The sequence below is a fragment of the Trichechus manatus genome, unplaced genomic scaffold (assembly GCF_000243295.1).
Source record: "Trichechus manatus latirostris isolate Lorelei unplaced genomic scaffold, TriManLat1.0 scaffold00009, whole genome shotgun sequence".
Classification (NCBI taxonomy): Eukaryota; Metazoa; Chordata; class Mammalia; order Sirenia; family Trichechidae; genus Trichechus; species Trichechus manatus.
In genome coordinates this window covers 3,547,875-3,570,878 of record NW_004443945.1, presented here as the reverse complement: position 1 = coordinate 3,570,878, position 23,004 = coordinate 3,547,875, and the positions used below count along the sequence as shown (strand labels likewise).

Below are 23,004 nucleotides of genomic sequence, written 5' to 3'. Positions count from 1 at the left end.
GCATGTGTGCACACATATACCCCTAACCTCTTTCCTCAGCCAGTCCATTCTGTTAAAACTTCACAGAAGAGAAATCCCTTATAATTCACAAAGCTACTCTCCAAGTTGTCAAGCCGGGTAAGCAACAAGCTTCGGTCTCTTGAGCCCTTTATAAAACGACAGGCGAGACCACATATCTACCAATCCTTGGGGCTGAGGGCCTTGTAACCTGCTGGTGATTTGATCTCATGCTGGAGCACATGGTATAGAAACAGAAGATTAGGCATGACTGAACCACAGAGAAAGACAGATGTTAGCAGAGGTCAGTCTACTATACTGGCTTTGGTGCTGCCCGGTGGAGTCTACCAGCCATAGCAACCAAAACCAGATGCGGATCCCTGGGACCAGCCAGAGACAAGCAAGCACATTTTAGTGGATAAAATAGGGCTTGACTGAGCAAGCAAAAAAGAGAAAGCCATGACCCACTGTCCAGCAATCAGCTAGCCAGTGTCATGCACCCACTTCTAGAGGTAGAACCACTAGTCAAGTAATTTGGAAAAAGTGCCAGAATATGAATGAGGCTAGTAGCTTCAATGCTCAAAACTAGGCAAAGGCCTTGGGCAACTGTCCCATTCTCCCTTGTCACTGCAGCAACGAGAGAGGTGGCCAAGGGTAAGGGGCAATCTCAGCTCAGTAGGAAGATATTCAGGGAAGAGAACACAGATTGTTAAGTGAAGGGCATTGTTAAGTAAAGAAAGATACTGGGAGCTGAAGAGCATTCTGGGAAAATGACTTTCTTCCAGTGCCTCATATATACTTTAGCAGCTCATTGTGGTAGAAATACGGAAGGCAAGGAAATAAACATTGATTAGCGTAGATTAAACAGAAAGTTGGCAGTTCAGCCCTGAGGGGTTAGTAAGGAATATACTCCAGGAAATAATCAGCACACAGGCCAAGAACCTCATGAAAGGCAGCACACAGCCGGGGCTCCCCTCCCCACATGATGGGGCCTTTATTACTTCTAGCACATTGCAGGCCCTTGATGTCACAATTGGGGAGGGTGGAGGTTTTCCATTGTGGCACAACATGATAAAAAAAAACTTTGCCTGACTTTAGTGGGGCTGAGAATCCAGTTCAAGTCTGAACATGTATTCTTCTTAACCAGCAGGTTGGTCAGTTTGCTGGGAACTTAGGCCAGATATTTTTGAAGTCCGTGAGAGGAATTCCTGCTACCTTTATAAAAAAGGTATGATAGTGCAGTTAAGATTATTGGTTAGTGTAGCCCTTTGTCCAGATGGGAATGAAGCCAGCAGATGACAGATGAGTTTAGAAAAGGGACATGGGACATGCAGGGTTGCCATACAGACCTGAAGCCCAACAGTGGAGCTGTCAGAGAGGGACGGATCCTTCTAAGAACAAAGAATTAAGACAATTACCAAGAACTCCACCAAGAGAGCACCAGGGTAGTGATTAGAGGGGTCACCTCCTGCAGCCAGGGAATGGTATAGCTTAAGCAGAAGGATCCAGGTTAAATGTCTTGTTGCTGCATCGTCCTTCCTACTCAGTCCCCTTAGCCCGCCCCCACCCCCACCATGGTCAAGGCAGGAAAGGGATTCTCAGCCTCCAAGGTGATTGTCCTAACTTATTGCCTGGGTGCCCCTGGGAAGATATCCACCCTGCCCCAACTGTGTGCTCCCCAGAGACTGGTAGATATTTAGAAAAGGTGAATTACCGCAAACTCAGAATAGGTGCTGGCAACAGAATTAATGCTGAAGTTGCGCTGGAGAGGGGTCGAGTCGGGGTACCCACCGCTCAGGAAGCTGCCATTGAGCTCCAGGTTCTCCTTGTTGGCTCCACACCTGCCAGCACGGGGTGTTTTTTTCCCCGAACAGGTGGCAGTGACGACTGGCTGCAGAGAAATGAAAGAGATCACAATGTATTCTCCTTATAATTACTACATTTAAAAATACCCCTAAATGGTCAAAGGCTGATACCATCTTTTTATTATCCATGTCTCTGTTATCCTGTAGTTTTCGTTTAAAAAAAACATGAATTTTTGATGATTTAGAGGACACCTATCTTGAAGTTAGTCTGTCAAATATTTGAAACAATGAACACATTTATCACAAACTCCCCCACCTCCTGTCTTATGAGTACCTGACTGTGTCTAGTGATCCAGTGTCACTGGGCTGGAGCCAGCGTGCAGGGAACTAGCTCAGCACCAACTGAAGACTGGGCTTTGATCTGAGAATACAGACCACCACTCAATCTTCATTTCCCAGTCACATCACAGCCCTTCCCATGTGCCAGTGGGGCCCACACTGACCATTCTTCTCCTCTTTCTCTCATTTAGTTTTTGAACCATCATCTAATGATTAGCTGACACCTGTCAACTCTCAGCATCTCAGTGATAACTGAGATCCATGAATCTTAGAAATGGAAACAAGTGGGTGGGCACTTTGGGTAAATTTAGGATAAGCAATACTTGGGGATGTTTATACACAAAGCATACTAACCTTGCTGCCAGAAGGTGGAAGTCGAGACACAGGAGAGCGGTAAACTGTTCCCCCTAAGACAGGCCGAATGCTACTATTAGCTGTAGCGTTGGATATGGCGGTAGTGTTCAGCTAAGAGGAAGACATAGACTACTGATGAGACAACATACTCAACATTTCTAGCAGCCCGTCTCTACCCACAGAGAAACAAGTATGGGAAGCAGTCCAGGAAAAATGGGTTTCATGGTAAAGAGCCTGCTGTGTCTAATACTGCATAGCTCTGAAGAAACCTGTGAGAACTTTTCAAAGCTAATTTATACCCAGCTGATGGAACTGTAAAATGGTACAACCACTTTATATCTCAAAAGTTAAACATACACTGTTCATATGACCCAGTCACTTCATTCTCAAGTGTTGAACTGAGAGCGATGAAAGCACACGTCTATACAGAAACTTGTACACAAATGTTTATGGCAGCTTTATCTGTCAGTCAAAAAATGGAGACAGCCAAATGCTCATCAATCGGCGAATGGATAAACAAATTGTGGTACATTTATATGACAGAACACTACTCAACAATAAAAAGGAGTAACCTACTGATACATGCAACAGATGAATCTCAAAAAAAATTTTGTTAAATGAAAGCCAGACAAAATAGAATACATACTGCATGATTTCATTTTTATAAAATTTTAGAAAATGCAAACTAATCTAGTGACAGAAAACCCATGGTTGCAAGGGGCTGGGGTGGGGGAGGGGAAGGAAATACAAACTGCATGAGGAAACTGAGGCAATGGGTATGTTTATTATCTTGATTATGGTGATGGTTTAATGGTGTATACATACATCAAAACTTATCAAAGTGTACACTTTAAATATCTGCAGTTTATCATATATCAGTTTTATTCATGGACAACTGCAAAAATATTTTTTGAATTAAAAAAAAAAAAATTCTAGGTGGATTAAAAATCATAGGGAATGGAGTAAAGGAGAATGAAGAACACCAAAGACACAAGGAAAATATTAGCCCAAGAGACAGAAAGGGCCAGAGATTCCATCAGTCTGAGACCAGAAGAACTAGATGGTGCCCGGCTACCACCAATGACTGCCCTGACAAGGAACACAACAGAGAGTCCCTGACGGAGCAGGAGGAAAGTAGGGTGCAGAACTCAAATTCTAGTAAAAAGACCAGACTTAATGGTCTGACTGAGACTGGAGGGACTCCAGAAGACATGGCCCCTGGACTCTCTGTTAGCCCAAAATTAAAACCATTTCCAAGGCCAACTCCTCAGACAAAGATTAGACTGGACTATGGGACATAAAATGATAGTCGTGAAGAGTGTGCTTCCTAGCTCAAGTAGATACATGAGACTAAATGGGCAGCTCCTGTCTGGAGGCAGGATGAGAAGGCAGAGAGAGTCAGGAGCTGGTTGAATGGACACGGGAAATCCGGGGTGGAAAGGAGGAGTGTGCTGTCACAATGTGTATAAATTTTTGTATAAGAAACTAACTTGAATTGTAAACTTTCACTTAAAGCACAATAAAACAAGAAAAAAAAATTGTAGAAAAAGCAAAACTATTCAATACAAGAGGCAAAATAGGAGATATTATATAGGAAAATATCTGTGCGCCTTCAAGTCATGGATGGATTTCTTACAAGGCACAAGAAGTCAAGCCATTTACTAAGCATGAAAGCCTTCTTTCACATGTCAGCACCATGGTCACTTGTTGGAATTACAAAATGATGGACCACTGAAAGTTTTCCATCCTCACAGAATTGTGGCAATTATTGGCCCCACTGAGTTTAATCCAAGGGTCTAACAACTAGCACACATCAAAGCTGGCCACTCCTTGGCTGTTGCTATCAAGCCACTACACAGGATTAGCTCCAGTCTTCCATCACTCTCTCAAATGGACTCAACCTGAAAGGCGAGAAAAGCCCTTTCCCATCTCTTCTGTCCTAGAAGGCAAGAGATGACCAAGAACCCTAGCCTCAACATTCCCTTGTAACCAGTGGTTCACACAACTGTGTGTTTACCTTGCGAAATTTGCCCGGTGTGCTGGGCGCCAGTCCTCGCCGCTTGCTGGGCGTTCGGGGAGCGCTGCCATAGAGCATCTCTGTCTCTGTCTGCTTCTTGTTCTTTAGTTGCTGTGTGAAAATCAGATCAACAGTGATAAATCCCACTAAGACAGCAGGTCTAGGGTGGGTGCAGAAGCAGGGCCAGAAATCTAGTGCCAAGTCTCTGTACCAGAGCTAAAAAGAACTGCCATGGGCCACTTGATTTTCAACCAACCCTGATGCCTGGCAGAGCCTCTAGGCTGCTCAAATTACTGTCTTCCCCTCTTCCTAATTTGTGTTCACACTTACTCTTTCCTGCTTGGCTTTCTCTTTCTCCAACCGATGCATCTCCCATTGTTCCGTCACATACTCCATGAATTTCTGCCCATTCACCACAAATGCCTTTGAATGCTCCTGTTCCCATGTTTCAATCCGTGCCTTCAACTCCTCTTCCAGCTGAGACCAGAAACAAGGACATGTTAATTACTTTAGATCTTTGGTGTGAAGCCCAAATGAAATGATTCTCCTCAAGAACTACTCCTCCCTCCCGAGAGTATCATTAGCCTAGCTTCAGCTAGCTGGACCCATGTGCATATAGGGCAGAGCGGTCAGAAATCAAAGCCTAAGGATGTTTCATTCACAACACACATGAAAGTGAAACAGGGCAAGGACTTAGAGTCTGCCTACTAGGGTTCTGGTCCCTAAAGCTGGAGGCAGCAGCAGTGAAGACTGGTCATATTGAAACAGGCAGTGTACACTCGGAACGTGGACTGCTGAATCAGACTCTCTGGGTTCTAGTACGGAACCTACTTCTTATTGGCTGTGAAAAGTTGGGCAAAGTAACTTAATTTCTCAGTGCCTCAGTTTCCTCATCTATAAAAACAGAAATCGTAACAACCTCATAGGAATGTTGTGAGAATGAATTAATAAATGGAAAGCACTTTAAAACAGTAGCACTTAGCTCAGTAAATGCTATTATTATTATTAAAATAGAGAATAATAAGGAAGTCCACAGCACTTTGGCCTTGACATTCAGTTTTGCCTATACTAGGATGGTCCAGTACATAGTTATAATCCCTGTCTAATCTTCACAAGAGAAGACAGTTTTGGGGCAAAACCATCAAAAGCAAAGGGCATATAAAGTGAGATATCTTGTAGCCAAATACCAAAAATTCTTAGCGACCATATTACCTTAGGGAGTATTTTCTGGAGCTTGGCACGTTGCTTTTCTTCTTTTAGAAGATTTCCTCCACGGTTTGTAAATCGGCTTGGATCTGAAGCTTTTCTCTGTGAAAAATACATTTTATTAGACTAAAATCTAGGATTAGCCAGACCAATTATTTCTGTTAAGATTCCTTGCCTTATAAAATGATACGGGTGATTAAGGACACTTGAAGAAAGTTTGACGTTGCCTTTCACTCTCAGTAATGAAAAATTTGTATTCTACGGCAGGAGAGCGGTTGTGTGTGCTCCAGGGAAGAAAAATAATGCTTCATTTAATTTATCAAGAAGAATCATCACTGGGGGCAGAAAAACTACTGTTTACTTTTGAACCTAAAAACCTAAGGCAGGCTTTAATATTTAACGTACAAAGTCACGAGCTCCCTTCTTTGAGGTGGATGTCAGATCCAGAGGGATAAGTAGGATAAGTGGGAGGTCTATACTCCGAGAGACTGGCGGTGTCACCTCTACCTGCCCATTCACTTCTGGCAGACAGGGACAGAAAGCGGTTAAAATGTCTGTTCCTATAAAGATTACAGCCTAGAAAACACTATGGAGCAGTTATATTCTGTTACATGAGGTTGCTAGGAACTGAAATCTACCTAATAACAACAAGGAATTTATAGATTTCTGTTTTTTACTAAATTAACCCTCACAAAATGGACAAGTAGCTTTTTTAAAATGTAAAATATTAAGTGCCTCATTCTTTTTAACTTTTCTGGGTTTTTTTTTTTTTGTTGTTGTTGTTGTTCTTTTATAATGTACAAAGTATTCAGAACAGTAATACAAGCAAGCATATAATTTGTAAATATAAATTAGGTGTATACACTCAACAAGGGTAGACAATCAGAAAAGTTCAGAAAAAAATCTTAATTTGGAGGACAAACTTATAAAGAAATTCTATTTCTGTTAAAGACTGCTTGCTTGGTGACTGCCTATAAGACAATAACTAGAGGTGACAGCAATTCATTTCTTCTTTTTTCTTAAATCCTGCCATGTCAACAAGAAGTTGCTTATTTGGCCCTTTATACCTCCTATTTGCTTTTGAAATAAGGACTAACTGAGGATAAGGACAACTATTCTTAAATAACTCTTAGATTTCACATAGTCTCATCCACTTTTGAGTCCTAGTTTCCTGCAGACTTGAAGGGGTTGAACTAAAGATTCTCTAAAGGTCTCTTCAAGCTCTAACAGGGTTGGCATGAATCTGAGAATGAGGGTCTCCTCATTTTGAGCCCTGGGTGCCTCACTTGCCTCACCCTAGCCCCAGCCCTGAACTCTAAAATACTCTGTGAGAACCTGTCCATGCTAAGTCTGCATCAGAAGAAAAGGAATTCAGAGTATTCAAATGTGCTCCAATATGGGGGCAACTCTATAAGAAAATAACAAAAGTTGACTGCCTTAATATCCACTCTTCTCTATTTCCTTAGTAATAAACCCAGAATTTATCTGGGACAGCAATTCTCCCTGACTCCCCAGTAGCTAGTGTGGCATGTAAACAAAGGTGCTGTGAAGAGGTCCTGGGAAGAGTCCTTAAAGGGGAGGAGCAGTGCCATCACACTGCCTGAATTGTGGGAGCTCTAGCCACCATCTTGGACCTGAAGATGAGGTCCACTGATGGTGGTGCTGGAGAAGCCTAGGTCCCTGCTGACTGCATGGAACTGCCACACCTACCTACCATGGCCATTGTTCTACAGCAGGGGAGTGGGATGTGGGCGCTCCAGAGACTGCCTACCTTTGACTCCCTTTCTGCAAGAAACTTCTATCTTATTTAAGTAAGCCATTAAATGTTTTTTTGTCCCCCTGCATATAATCTTAACAAATACATATGGGTTAGGGTATTTCATAGAGGCTTAGTGATAAAGTCAGGGTTTTATAAACCTAGTAAAGAGCTGATTCTGCACAGGGCACGCTTTCGTGACACTTCATTTTTATTCCACCGAAAACACAAACAGACAAATGAAAACTAGGCCAGTACCTCAAACTCTAGGAAAAGCTTCCAGCTTTCTTCCCACTTCTGAACACCTTCAAAGAGTTCCTTGTGGACTTGGTAGTAGTTTCTTAACCGTACAATCTCAGCATCATGGAGCTGGAGCAGATTTTCTGTGTAGTCCTCTGCAAGATATAGGCCCAGTAGGTTTAAAAAAATCCCTCTAGTGTTTAGTATCCCAATTTACAAATGCCCCCCAAAAATGATTTTTCTTCCTGATAATAAAAATGATACATGAATAAGAATATATATTGTGGATAATGGGAACCAGGTTTCTCACCATCAGAAAAATTACAAATCAGGAAAGGAGAAAGGCTAGAATGAACTCTGTGGTGATGGACTGAATTGGAATAGGAGGTATCAAGAATTATACAAAGACAGATAGGGACAGAAATACAGACTAGTATGTACATGTGTTAGCAGTTATCTACATATATTTCCTAGCTCTGTTAGCTGAGAGCCTAGAAGCAATGACACCAGAGTAGCAATGAGCACACCTAGCACCCATATCTTGATTTTTAAATATCACTGTTCAGTAAAAAGAATCAAGACTCATCAAGAGTCCTTGGAGAAATAGTTGATTCCAGGGCTGGGGCAGGGAAAATACAAAGTGAGCTTGGAACATCTTATGGTTCCAGAGTATGGAAGTGCCTGAAAAATGATGAGGACGTAGAAAGGGCACAGGAGTCAACATGAAGGAGCTCCCAATGGGCAAAGCTGGAAGAATAATTTCAGCAACAATAAATGATGTTATTGGATTGCAACCCATAGAATAAAATATCGTTGGATCCATACTGATGTGAATAAATAAGGGAGAGAAGGGACAGCTCTTCCTTACAATAGAATAAATGTAGAGGAAATGAGGGAAATAGAAAGTCATCATGAGGCAAACACAAAATCACTTTTGCAGGCATGAACCACGGATGGATGAGAAAAGTAGTGTGCAAAATATGATGAGAATAAGCACGCTTAACTACCTCAAAGTAGCTTCCCACAAGATAACCTAGTAATTACAAGGGGAAAAACAGTAACTACAGTGGAGAAATCTAGAAGACACCACCTCAAAGTTATCATCACTAGAAATAAGACGTGTCAACATCGTGCACCTCTTGATACGATGCACTAGAAGGGCACAACATCACTTAGATGGTAATCATCACTTCTATGATAATCTTTCAAAAATTGCATAACCTCAGTTTATCTTAAGAAAACATTAGACGAACCCAAATTGAAGGACATTCTACGAAACAACTGATCAGTACTCTTCAGAAGTGTCAAGGTTATGAAAGAAAAACAAGGACTGAGGAAACTATCACAGATTGAAGGAGACTAAGGAAACACGACAACTAAATGCAATGTGGGATCCTGGACTGGATCCTGGACCAGAAAAAGGACTTTAGGAACAAAACTAGCAAAATCTGAATAAGGTTTGTAGGTTAGTTAAGAGTATTTTAATCAGTATTCATTTCCTGGTTTTAGTCATTTTACCATGGTAATATAAGATGTTAACAATAGAGGAAGCTAGGTGAAGAGTATACACCAATTCTGTATTATTTTTTCAACGTTTTTAGAAGTCTGAAAGTGGCTCTTCACCTCTTCTAGTCCCTGATGCCTCTTTGGGAATTCACTGGTAGTTATGAATCTGGTGTCACAGAAAAATGCACGAGTGCCCTTGCATACAAATACACGATTTTTCATAATTTCAGGTCTAAACTCTAAATATGGCCTTCCAGAACATGTGTCCTATAGCATAAAAAATTCAAGTTCCCTGGTCACCACATCTTATTTATTTCTACCATTACACATCTCATACAGTTTGCCTTACTTATCATGTTGTGGTCCCAACACTGAAGCTACTTTGAAAAGTCATATAGTATAATATATTTTGGGTTTAACTCCTGGCTCTGCCATTTACTAGCAGTGGAATCTTGGGCAAATTACTTCACCTCTCTACAACTTAATCTCCTCATCTGTTAAATGGGGGTAATAATACTTAATAATAGTACCTACCTTATAAGATTATTGTGTGGATTAAATGATTAACAGACACCACATAGAATTATGTATTGTACATGTCCAAACAAAACCCACCACCATCGAGTCGATTCCAACTCATAGCAACCCTAAAGGACAGAGTAGAACTACCCCATAGGGTTTCCAAGGCTGTAAATCTTTTTTGGGGGGAGGGTAGAAAGACCCCTTTATTTAGTTACGTGAGGAAAGGAGACAGTTGGGGCTGCTGCTGCCAAGACTGCTCAGTGAGGGAAAAGGTAACTTTTAAAGGGTTTACAAGTAGGAAGTTCATACAAATTACATTAGCAATATTCTTAATCATACTACGCAGATGCAGTGGGGTTTACATATAACTTCATGCATCGCATGTTCAGAAAATTGCGGTTCAACTCCACCCAGAGGCCAGGAGGTTACTATGCATGAGGTATTTAATGAGCTAAAAGGTTATCCTGAATGTCAACACGGTACCGAAACCAGTTTCCACCAATTTCCTCTAGTTTTGGGGCAGGAGTTAAGGAGAGGGGAATCAAGATTTTAATGTAAAGTTATGGGATGTGCCAAGCAAAGGAACCGGGATTCTAACGTAAAGCTACGGGGCATGCCAAGCAAGCTGCTTGAGGCAGTAGAATTTTCTGCAGCCTGGGGACCTCTGTCTTAGTAAGCATGCATTCCAGTACTGAAAACACATGCCATCTAAAAAAAAAAAAAAAAATTAATGAGAAAAAAATGTAGTAATGAAAGGGTTATAATTCTTTCTACGTAATAGTGGGGGAGACACACAAATGTTTACATTCTTCATCAGATTTGTTGTTGTCATCAAGTTGAATCCAACTCATGGCGACCCCACATGTCCAGAGTAGAACTGTGCTCCATAGGGTTTTCAAGGCAGTGGCCTTTCAGAAGCAGATCACCGGCCTCATTTCCAAGGCGCCGCTGAGTTGGTTCGAACCACCAACAATGGCTTAACAGTTCGCACCATCCAAGGATCCTTACTAGGTGCAAGTTAACCTTGATAATTTGTCTATAAACTTGAGTAATTTTGTAGGTTCTCTACTAGGCTAGATGTAGGAAGAACTAAAGATTTCTGGTTTTGTTACTTGAACATCAATACAATTTCTATACCAGGGATTCTAATTAGTAGAACATAATCGACCATATGCTTTTAATGAGATAAATAACATTAGATCTTACTCCAATTTTAAGGCATTTCCTATAGTTAGTATGTGTGTTGGCCTTTTTGCTCCCTTTTTTAAATTGTTGTAGTTTAAGTGAAAGTTTACAATTCAAGTTAGTCTCTCATACAAAAATTTATACATACACTATTATGTGACCCTAATTGCTCTCCCTATTCTGTGACAGCATACTCCTCCTTTCCACCCGATTTCCCATGTCCATTCAACCAGCTCCTGACCCTCTCTGCCTTCTCATCTCACCTCCAGACAGAAGCTTCCCATTTAGTCTCATGTATCTACTTGAGCTAAGACGCACACTCTTCATGAGTATCATTTTATGTCCCATAATCCAGTCTGATCTTTGTTTGAAGAGTTGGCCTCGGGAATGGTTTTAGTTCTGGGTTCACAGAGAGTCTGGGGGCCATTCTTTCTGGGGTTCCTCCAGTCTCAGTCAGACCATTAAGCCTGGTCTTCTTACTAGAATTTGAGTTCTGCACCCCACCTTTCTCCTGCTCCATCAGGGACTCTCTGTTGTGTTCCCTGTCAGGGCAGTCATTGGTGGTAGCCGGGCACCATCTAGTTCTTCTGGTCTCAGGATGATGCAGTCTTTGGTTTAATGTGTCCCTTTCTGTCTCTTGGGCTAATACTTTCCTTGTGTTTTTGGTTTTCTTCATTCTCCTTTACTCTAGGTGGGTTGGAACCAATTAACGCATGTTAGATGGCCGCTCACTAGATTTTAAGACCCCAGATGCCACTCACCAAAGTAGGATGCAGAACATTTTCTTAATAAACTTTGTTATGCCAGTTGGCCTAGATGTCCCCTGAAACTAAGGCTGTATATCTTTACGGACGCAGACTGCCACATCTTTCTCCCTCAGAGCAGCTGGTGGCTTTGAACCACTGACCTTCTGGTTATCAGCTGAGTGCTTTAACCACTACACCACCAGGGTTCCTCTGGTACATAACAAGTGCTTGATAAATGTTAGCTAAGATTCTTATTACCTGAAGCATAAATCATGAGTCATCCTCTTCCTGCCTTCTCATAGCACAAATAATATACCCTAGACTCCTGATACTTGCAAGGGATACATCTGGAGTACTTCACAAATCCACAGACCAGCAAATATCCCAGTACCATAAAATTCCTCTATTAAATGTACATGCTGCAATGGGAGAGAACAATGAACAAAACCTGTGGAAGTGCCAACACAGGGTCAGAGTGACTGAGGGTGTCCCCAGTTCCTCAGCCTTCTAGTATACTGACAGCAAAATGACATATTACTGCATGCTTTTGATGACTGAAGTCATGGAAAAAAGAAAACTGAACATATTAAGCCTGGAGGGACTAGGGACCAAGGGATTAGGTCTAAGGGATAGACTAAAATGATTAATATTCTCAAAAATGTGTGTCATCTCCTGCCTTGTGTTATGGCCTGCCAGGGCCAATGGGGCAGGGGCGGGGGGGACTGCCACTCAGATGGACTAGGAGAATGGGGCCACCCAAAGCTGAGGGAGTGGAGTTGCCATCCTAGTGGGCCTGGAAGGCGGGCTGGAGCCTAGGGCCAAGAGGCCTCCACCCAGAATCCAGAGAGCATGGACAACACCCAGAGTCTGGGGGGCAGGGCCATTGCCCAGATGGTCCCGAAGAATAGAGGATTATTTTGAAGCCTGGAGAGCTAATGTAAATTGTCCTGCTGGATTCTGGACTTGCTTGGTGCCTGTTATCCCTTCTTTCCCTCTAGTTTCTCCCATTTGTAATGGAACTGTCTATCTTGTGCCTGTTCCACCATCACTGTACTCTGGAAACAGATAACTTGTGATTAGATTTCACAAATTCTCAGATGAAGAGGATTTTGCCCCAGGATAGAATATGCCTAACGTTTCACCTCATCCATATTTGATTTAGATGATTCAGAAGATGAGATTTTGGACTTGGAGTTGATTTAAGACCTTTGGGATGATGTGATGGGCTGAATGTGATTTACATACAACAAGGAAATGAATTTTGGGGGGCCAAATGGTGGAATATTATAGATTGAATTGTGTCCCCCAAAAAATGTATGTTGTAAATCCTAACCTCTATGCCTGTGGTTATAATCTCATTTGGGAATGGGTTGTCTTTGTTACATTAATGAGGCAGGATTAGTGTAGGGCATATCTTGAGTCAGTCTCTTTTAAGCTATAAAATAGATTAAACAAGCGAGCAGAACAGAGATGGAGGAAGGGAGATGGCAAGCCACATGAAGACTGTCCAGGAGCAGAAGCTTGGAAGAAACAAGGACTTTCCTCCAGAGCCGACAGAGAGAGAAAGCCTTCCCCTAGAACTGGCACTCTGAATTCAGACTTCCAGCCTCCCTAAACTGGAGCCCTAGTGGCACAGTGGTTAAGAATTCAGCAGCTAACCAAAAGGCTGGCAGTTTGAAACCACCAGCTGCTCCTTGGAAACCCTATGGGGCAGTTCTACTTTGTCCAATAGGGTTGCTATGAGTCGGAATTGACTCAACAGCAATGGGTCTGGTTTTTTGGTTTAAACCGTGAGAAAATAAATTTGTTTGTTAAAGCCAGCTACTTGTAGTATTTCTGTTACAGCAGCACTAGATAATTAAGACACCTTGTCTTAAGTTTCTTTAATATTCCTCCTTTCTACCCTGTCCAGCCAATAGAGGGTTGGGTCACAAAAAATGTCTAAAAATATTTGTTGAATTTAGTTAAGACAGCCTTCTCTACATACTCAATTTAGGTCAGACTAGAATTCTGTTGGGCTCTAGGGGTCAGACTCCCTGGGCTTACAAGTGGACTCTGCTAGTTACCTGCTGTGTGCTTCTGGGTTAAGTTGCTCGACCTTACGTGCCTTAGTGTGCTCACCTCTTGACATGAGAATTAACTGAGGTAATATTGGTAAAGGTTTGACATTGCACCTGGCATAGGGTAAGCACTTGATAAACTTGAGCTTTACAGCTACAGGCTACAGTGATATATTGCTTCAGAAAGCAAGATAGCCCATATTTCCCAATAGCATTTGCAAATGCTTATTTCTACAGGATTGGCAATTTACACTGAATGTCTTGAACAGGTAGCTATATCTGTTCAGAAGCGATGACACTTCCTGGTGAATGTCTGAGCTTGTATTAAAAAAAAAAGAGCAGGCCACATAAAGATCACCACTTCTGTACTAACCAACATAATAGGGGGCAAAAGCTTGTCTCTGCTCCTGGCTGTAGAAACACTGGTCCCAGTACTGAGCCAGCTCCGCTCGAATTGCCTCAATCACTTTCTTCATGTTTTGTATCTTCAATTCTTCCAACCGATCCACTTCTAATTGCAACTAAAAGGAAGAGACCTGTTAAAGGTGCTTGTTACACTTTCACATTCACCTTAGCTTTACAAAAGCCCCCTCCCTGTAAAATTACAACCCAAGGCCACAGAGGTAAATCAACACTCTCTATGATAACAATGATACTATAAGAGCCAGAAATCTAAGGAAAGTACACAAAAGATAGAAGATGAGCAGGTACTGCCATCCTTTTCTGATGCTTGTCTTAAAAGTAGATTCGCCCAAGGCAGGAGCTAGTAAACACCTGAGACTTGATATATAGAAACACTCTTAGAAGACTACTGCCCCAGCGCCTACTGGGTTTCTCACCGCTTTCTTGACCTTGGCCTTTGACCCAGTCATTGTCGTGGCCACCTCTTCTCTCTCTTCCGCAGGTATTTGCAACCTGTCCCACAGCTCTCGGATCTGAGCCCGTAGCCCCTCACACACAGCTTCATTTTGTGATTTTCGCATTTCCAGCTGCAACAGAGAAAGCCAGTGGTTACTCACAGTGGGGACTGCATCACAGAGCAGGCTTCTCACAAAGAAAAGTCTGGACCACGTGGAAAAGAAACACATTTACAAGTGTGAAACGTGTTTTCATGACTTCTGAACACAATCTGTAAAGCTGTCATTATGGTAGGGTCTCACACCCTAAGAGTAAGATTTAAGTTTTGAATTAATTTTTTTTCTCCATTAAACACTAGGTTAATTCAAATGACTAATATTTTTCATCCAAATTTAAATTTCACACTCTTAGAGCTACAAATAATTTTTTTGTTAAAAATCAGTATTTGTAGATATACCCATTGCCATCAAGTTGATTTCGACTCATAGCGACCCTATAGGACAGAGGAGAACTACCCGTTATGGTTTCCAAGGAGTGGCTGGTGGATTTGAACTGCTGACTTTTTGGTTAACAGTCGAGTGCTTAACCATTACACCACCAGGGCTCGCTCCTATTTGTAGTATATATTACTATCTTTATCCTCCCTTGTTTTCTAAACCTATATTGACTCTTCTTTAAAATACAAAAGAAAAAAATGTCAGTTTTTCAAACTGCTGTGTACTTCGGAGATCGCAGGATACAATTCAAGACATTACCTGCCGTAGTAACTTTTGTAGTGTTGCGATATTCTCCAAAGATAAACAAAAGGCATCTTCATCTTCACACACCACGTCTCTTTCAAAGCTTGTGTCTGGGGTGTGATCCAATTCTTCCATACACAGTATGATCTGTCTCTTTATGTTGACAAACTCCTCACGTCTAGATGCCTATAAGACAAGATAAGTCTAAGATTCCTAGAGGAAAGCCAAACTGCCTTTTAGGAAGTATGAATGCAGGCAATATACCTTTGTTTCCCTCAGAGTTGCCACGTGTTGTCTGAACTGGTTCAGCTGCTCTAAGCTGGGAACTGAGGTGCTGTCAATGTTATACGGGGGCATGCAAAGAATTTCACACAGTTCTTGATCTTGTTCCTGAAGTAGTTTCAGTTCCTGTTTTCTCTCCTTTTTCTGTTTTCGCATCAATTCCACCTGAGTGCGCAAATCCTTTTCTAGTTGCAAGATGGTTGTCTCGCCTTCTTCCTGTATGAGACAATGCACCATTGCTATAATGCTCCCAGTGAACCTCTTTGAAGGAAGAGAAGGACAATGGAAGAGGGCCAGAATGAAGGCTTTTAGTTAAATTTACAGTCAGTCAGTGGCCAACAGAACGTGGCACAAAGAGGGTTCCCTAAGGAAGGACTACAATACCGGAAGGTACTAGGTACCAGCACACTTCTGAAAGATGTGAAAATTGATTGCAAAGCTAGCTGTAGGGTAGTATATCTAGTTCATAGCTAAATGTTCATCTTACCAATCCTACTAATTAATTTAGGTACCATCACGGTAAACAGAAAAAAACAATGGCAGTTGTATAAGTTTACACTTTTATTCAACATTGGTAAACTAGAAACTTTCATGTAATTTAAGGGAGATATACCATTATAAACCTAACTGCTCACTCAATTTCACACTGAAAGTTAAAAAACAAAAACAAACAAAAGACTAGAGAAAGATAAACCTAGGATCCAAAATCAATTATGTCATTTCTGATAAGGTCCAGATCACTCCACTGATGCCACAGTCTGCCTGATTGCTCTTGATTGCTAGGTATGAATTATCCTTTTCATGGTGGTCTCTCTAATAGGCTGACTCCATCTGATACCCAGGCAGTTCTTCCTATGTCAGAGAGAGGGACCTGAGAACCTTACTGAACAACCCCAGTCGTCGTGCGCTGTCCCTGCATGCACATCTACTCTAATTACCTTTCTAAGCTCTGCATTTGTCTGACTTTTATGATCCTGACACTACTTTTACTGGTTCTAACCAGAGCTGTTTTGGAATCCCTGGACCACAATACAGCAAACTCTCAGCTACATACACAAATAATCACGGCATGCTCTGAACTTGGCTATGCTCTCCTGAAACTCCAGCTTTTGAGACATTTCTTCTGAAGTAGTCACTGTGGCTGCTTTAGTGGTGTGCCACTATCTGGCTGCAGCTTCTGGGTAATAAAACAGGACTGCAAAGAGGCTTTTTGGGTAATCTTCCCTCTTATCACTGGTCACTTTTGCTTCCTGGGTAGCTCTTTTCATTTTCTTTCAGAGAAAAAAAAAAGCAGTACCATCTGTTCCTAGCTTTTCCTCAGAGTTTAAAAAAAATTAATATGCCCTACAAAGCAAAACAAATTGACAGCAAGATGAAGCTTATTTTTCATCAAAGCATTACAACACCTATTAGCTGCTTTACCTTTCAACAGTGGCAAATCTTTACATATGTGAAAATTACTTTGCTTGAATTAATTAACTAGGAGGCAAGTCTTCCCCATTCCTCCTGTCCTAGAAGGAGACCAACCATCTCTACCTGGATCTTCGCTCCAAGTCAAGCCCCTTCTTAACCCACACAGGCTCCCCTGAGATCTATAAGCTGCCAGATGTACCTGAATTGGCTCAACATGTAACTCGCTGCAGAGGGTATTCAGCTCTTTTTGACAGATCGCAATGCTTTTGATGAGCCTCTCCTTCAGGCTTTCCTCTTCAGCAATCATCATATCCAGGAGATCCTACAACAAGAGAGAGAGCAGTCCCATAAAAGCTTGGGGTCAAGGAAAAAACCAAAATCCCAACCAACACCACCAAAGCTCCCATAATTTCAAGAACAGACTTAAAAAAAAAAAAAAACCGACGAACAGGCTGTTGTGTTCTAGTCCTGGTAATCAAAATGTCACTTCCAGATGTTCTCTCAGATGAGTCACCAGCATCCTTACCCCTAACCCACTGCAAGGATACCAGAACTGCTACATCTCACTTTGATATGCTTTGATATTTCACTTTGATAACTCACTTTGATATGCTTCTTTACCACCTCCGTTCTTTGTAACCGCTGGTCCTCTGGAATCCCAATTAATTCCCATATTTCCCGAAGGTGATTCAGGGCTTTCTGGAGGCATAATATGGATTCCTCAGCCAGCACCTCACTGAAAAGCAAAAAAGAGGCTGTTACATCTGACACCGCCTCCAGATTGAAGGCAATATTTATAGGAATTAAATAAATTAAGTACTATTTCTCAGTGGCCTCAGGCTAAACCAAATCGAAAGCAAGGATTCAGCTTACTTCACCTTTAACCACTCCCTTTCTTGCCCCAAATGTCACAACACTGGCAAAGCAAAACTGAATACCACATTACATCATGGAAATGCAATCTTCTGAATAATACTCAGAATCTGGACTTCAATCAACGATTCTACTTATGGCAGTCTAATAAAGAATTATAAATGCTTTAATTAAAGAAAAATCATACATGAGTAGCGTCTGGGGTCTTGAAAGCATGCAAGTGGCCATCTAAGATATAACTATTGATCTCGATTCGTATGAAGCAAAAGAGAATGAAGGAAACCAAAGGTTCAAAGTAGAAATTAGTCCACACAAACCACAGCCTCTTCTAACATGAGACCAGAAGAACTAGACGGTGCCCCACTACCACTACTGACTGTTCTGACCGGGGACACAATAGAAGGTCCCAGACAGAATGGGAGAAAAATGTAGAACAAAATTCAAATTCCTAAAAAAGGCCAGACTAACTGGACTAACAGAGTCTAGCGGAATCCTCAAAGACTATCGCCTAAGATACCCTTTGAACTTGGAACTGAAGCTATTTCTGGTCTTTCAGCCATATCATAGATTGGCTTATAAAATAAACAATATCACCCATGAGTAATGTGCTCCCTTAAACAATCAACTATGAGACCGAACGGTCAACATCTACCCAAAAGCGAAGGTGAGAAGGTAAGTTTAAGGGAAAGGAAGCTAGATCAATGGAAACAGAACAAAAAGAATGGAAATAACGAGAATGCTACCACACTGTGAGTACTGTAACCAATGTCACAGAACAATTTGTATAAAAATTTTTAAATGGGAAGCTAATTTGCTGTGTCAACTTTCACCTAAAACACAATTTATTATTAAAAAGAAAAAGAAAAACCAGATAAAAATGTCTGCAAACATAAGTTTGTTGGCGAAGCACCTACAAAGTATCTAGCAATTTTCACTATATCTTTCCGTTCTTAAAATATGCTATTAATCTACAGAATACCTAAAATTAAAAAGAGAAACAATATTAAGTTGGTGAGGATGTAGAAAGGTCAGAACTTTCACACCTGCTGATGAGAGTGTAAACTGGTACATTCTCTTTAAAAACTGTTGGCAGAATCTACTAAAGCTGAAGCCAGCGGTTTCACTTCTACACATGTTGTTGTTAGGTGCCTGTATAACAGAATGAATGTTGCTTGGTCCTGCGCCATCCTCACATCAGTAGGTATATTTGAGCCCATTGTTGCAGCCATCATGCCAATCTATATGCCAGCAGAAATGCCTAGATTTCCAAAGGGCACATATTAAGAATAGTCAAGGCAGCATTATGCATAATAGCATAAAAGTAGAAACAACTTAGATGTCCATCAACAGAATGGATACATGACAGTGCATTCCTACCACAGAATAATAAAACAATGAAAATAAACCACAAACAACATGGATAATCTCAAAAACATTCCGTTGAATTATGCTAACAAAAAGCGGTCAAACACAAAAGACTACATACTAAATTATTCTATTGTATGCAATTCTAGAAAATGCCAGACTACAGTGAAAGAAAACAAATTAGTTGCCTGAGATCAGGGCAGACGGATCAATTGCAAAAAGGCCCAAGGAAACTTTTTAGGGTGATAGAATGGTTCCACACCTTGATGGCAATGGAGATTATATAACTGTATAAAACCAAAACCAAATCCATTGCCGCCGAGTCGATTCTGACTCACAGCAACCCTACAGGACAGAGTAGAACTGCCTCATAGGGTTTCCAAGGAGCAGCTGGTGGATTCGCACTGCTGACCGAGCTCTTAACCACTGTGCCACCTCGTTAAGTAAGGAACTACCTTAGGGTTCCAGTCCGATGACTTCATCATAAGTCTATTCTGACGCAAGTCGAATATCTCTTTTTTTTTTAAGTTTTCATTATTATTGCCATAGCCTGTTATATGGCAGTGTTTTAAACAGTAAATCATAACATTGAACATCTGCGAGTGAACATCTGAGAATGATAACACCACCAAACTGCATGCGGCAACAGTGTATGCAGTGTGCATTACAAACAGTAAGATGTACAATCAAAAAAAAAAAAAAAAAAAAGACAGTCATCAGTGTCGTTCGCTGTATATATATCATAAGTCAGAGTTGGGGACTACCTGTAATTAGGCTGAGCAAAAGAAGCCGGACAAAGAGAGGATACACTACATGATTACAATGATAGAAAGTTCAAAAACAGGTAAAACTAATCAACAGTTTCCAAAGTCAGGATGTTGTTGTTAGTTGCCATCCAGTTGATTCCAACTCATGGTGACCCCATGTGTGCAGAGAAGAACTGCTCCATAGGGTATTCAAGGCTGTCATCTTTCAGAGGCAGATCCCCAGGCCTGTCTTCTGAGGCATCTCTGGGTGGATTCAAACCACCAACCTTTCAGCTAGCAGCCCAGTGCTTAACCGTTTGTGCCACTCAGGCTCAGAAGTCAGGATAGTGGTCCCCTTTGTCCTGGGGAGGTGGTGACTGGTAAAGGGCACAAGGAAGGCTTCTCAGGTGTTGGTTATCCAGGTGTGCGGACTGTGAAAATCCAGCAAATCTGTACTTGATTTGTGCACATTTCTGCATGTATGTCTTCAATTAAAACAAAAAAGTTCACTTTAAAAACTACAACCATTAGTCTGCTACAAATGACATTTAAAGAACAGAAATTTCTTCCCCTTCCTTAGGAACACCAGGATAATAAAAAGAAACTGGTCTGACAGCAGAGAACTAGAATCTGGATGCGCTCTGCCACTAGCAGGCCACACAGCCTGGCTAGTCTCTTAAGCATTTTGTGTGCTCGGTACAGATGGGGCTAGAAGCGCCGGCTGGCTCCTTTCTGTCTCAGCGTCCTCAGTGGTTCTGTGAGTCACCAGCCTAGGCAGATCTCCAAGAACATCAGTTTATCCAAAGGTTTTAACATATTCACATCCAAGACATTTTTCTAGCCATAAAATCCCAATTTAAAGGTTGCTTGCTGTTGTTGAAGAGAAGTTCTTACACAGATACCAGTTGCCTATACCAGATTTAAAAAAAAAAAAGTTGCTGTAGAGTCGAATCTAGCACATGGCAACCCCATGTGTTATCAGAATAGAATTGTCCTCCACAGGGTTTTTAATGGCTGATTTTTCTAAAGTAGATTGCTGGCCTTTCTTCCAAGGCACCCCTGGGCGGACTTGAGCAGCCAACCTTTTGAGCACTTAACTGTTTGCACCACCCAGACACTCCCTATACCAGATGTTATTAGCTACTGTCGAGTCGGCCCCCAACTCATGGTGAAACCATGTGTTTGTTACAGAGTAAAATTGCTCCATAGGATTTTCTTGGCTGTAATCTTTGTGGAAGCAGATTGCCAGGCCTTTTTCTTCCAAGAAGCCACTGCGTGGGTTTGAACCGTCAACTTTTCCGTTAGCAGCTGATTGCAAATCACTTGCGCCATGCAGGCTCCACCTTTACCAGATAGACACTGTCAATACCCAGATGCTGAACAATATTTAAAAGGAATAATTTACGTTTTAGAAATGTTAACAGGTAATTAAAGCATTTATTCAATATAAATTCAATTAACTACAGCCCAATTAAAGAGCCTCCGCCAGGCACACACACTCTATGCATTTCACTTTTAAGACAAAAGAATGAACAAGTCAAAATCCTAATATTAGAATTTTATTAGAAATAACTTTTAAGATCTAATCTGTGGTCAATATTCAATCTGAATGCAAAACCCTGGCATTGAGACAGACCAGTCAGGCACTGTTCTGCCTCTCCTCACAATCTAAATGACACCCCACCTCCTGTCTAATCTCCATGTGAGAGCTAGGTAATCATGAAAACACAAATCCAATCATGCAGGTCCCTGCTTAAATACCCACCACAAAGGAAAATGCCTTCTAAGACCTGTATCCAGGTTTGTCTCTTAACCCCTCCCACCACTCACTCTAAGATTCCAGCCAAACTGAACTTCCTGAGCATTCCCTGCACAGTGCCCCCAACTGAACCATGGGCAGCTCTCATTTTCAAATGCTTTTGCACATTCAGTTCCTTCCACCTGGAATATCCCTTCAGCTAATACCTCCTCTAGAGAGCTACAGACTCATCCCACTCCACCTCTCAAGCAGACCATAAGCTGAAGGGCAGGGATCACATATTATCTACATTTTACTAGAGCCTAGTGTACAATAGTTGCTCAATAAATGTAAAATGAATTCCTGTCAAAGGTTCACTCTGCTTCTAACTTCTGGCTACCTTCAGAGCGCATGTGTGCTCAGATCCTGACACATTTACAAGCATTTGTCAGGCGTTTACAGGCAGTGCCCACCTACCTCTGTAACACATCCAAAAGGTGAAAGTGGTCATTTTCTGAACAATAAAAAAATCTAGCACAAGGGGCAAAGAATCTGAATAGACATTTCCCCAAAGAAGATATACAAATGGCCAATAAGCTCAACATCATTATCCATCAAGGAAATGCAAATCAAAACCACAATGAGATGCCAGCTGACACCCACTAGGATGGCTATAATCGAAAAGACAGATAACAAGTATTGACAAGGATGTAGAGAAACTGGAGCCCTCACGTGCCATTGGTGGGATTGTAAACTGGTGTAGCCACTTCGGAAATCAGTTTGGCAGTTCCTCAAAAAGTTAAACACAGAGTCACCATACAATCTAGCAATTCCACTCCTGGGTATATACCCAAGAAAAATGAAAACATGCCCACCCAGTAACTTGTACAAGAATGTTCATGTCAGCATTATTCATAATAGCTAAAAAATGGAGTGCGGCCATGGCCAAGACCAAGGCTCTGGACTTCTGTGACAAAAACAAGGGAGAGCTGCTGAAATAGCTGGACAACTTGAAGGTGGAGCTTTCCAAAGCTGTGGTGGTGTTCAAGCTCACCAAGATCTGAGTTGTCGGCCCTGGTCTCTCTATCACCCCAGAACTAAAACAATTTCCGAGGCCAACTCTTCAGACAGGGATTGGACTGGACTGCGGGACATAAAGTGATACTTGTGAAGAATGTGCCTCTTAGTCAAGTAGATACAAGAGACCAAAGGGGCAGCTTCTGTCCAGAGGTGAGATGGGAAGGCAGAGAGTTAGG

General features: G+C 41.6%; 1 protein-coding gene across 2 annotated transcripts in view; it reads right to left on the bottom strand.

The window, feature by feature from the left end:
* Window positions 1-23,004, bottom strand: part of PRC1 (protein regulator of cytokinesis 1) — a 35,362-nt gene that overhangs the window by 1,440 nt on the left and 10,918 nt on the right. Inside the window, exons 1-13 of one of the 2 annotated variants that reach the window (XM_023725951.1) lie at window positions 17,630-17,798; window positions 17,226-17,348; window positions 15,596-15,829; window positions 15,347-15,517; window positions 14,573-14,722; window positions 14,107-14,254; window positions 7,733-7,869; window positions 5,725-5,820; window positions 4,843-4,989; window positions 4,513-4,623; window positions 2,496-2,606; window positions 1,712-1,888; window positions 1,347-1,388 (exon numbers count right to left, since the gene is read on the bottom strand). In XM_023725951.1, coding sequence (XP_023581719.1) covers window positions 1,347-1,388; window positions 1,712-1,888; window positions 2,496-2,606; window positions 4,513-4,623; window positions 4,843-4,989; window positions 5,725-5,820; window positions 7,733-7,869; window positions 14,107-14,254; window positions 14,573-14,722; window positions 15,347-15,517; window positions 15,596-15,829; window positions 17,226-17,336 — 1,635 coding nt within the window. In that variant the 5' untranslated portion in view covers window positions 17,337-17,348; window positions 17,630-17,798. Of the gene's footprint in view, window positions 1-1,346; window positions 1,389-1,711; window positions 1,889-2,495; window positions 2,607-4,333; window positions 4,624-4,842; window positions 4,990-5,724; window positions 5,821-7,732; window positions 7,870-14,106; window positions 14,255-14,572; window positions 14,723-15,346; window positions 15,518-15,595; window positions 15,830-17,225; window positions 17,349-17,629; window positions 17,799-23,004 lie in introns of those variants that run through there. The other variant, XM_023725950.1, reaches the window with a different exon arrangement.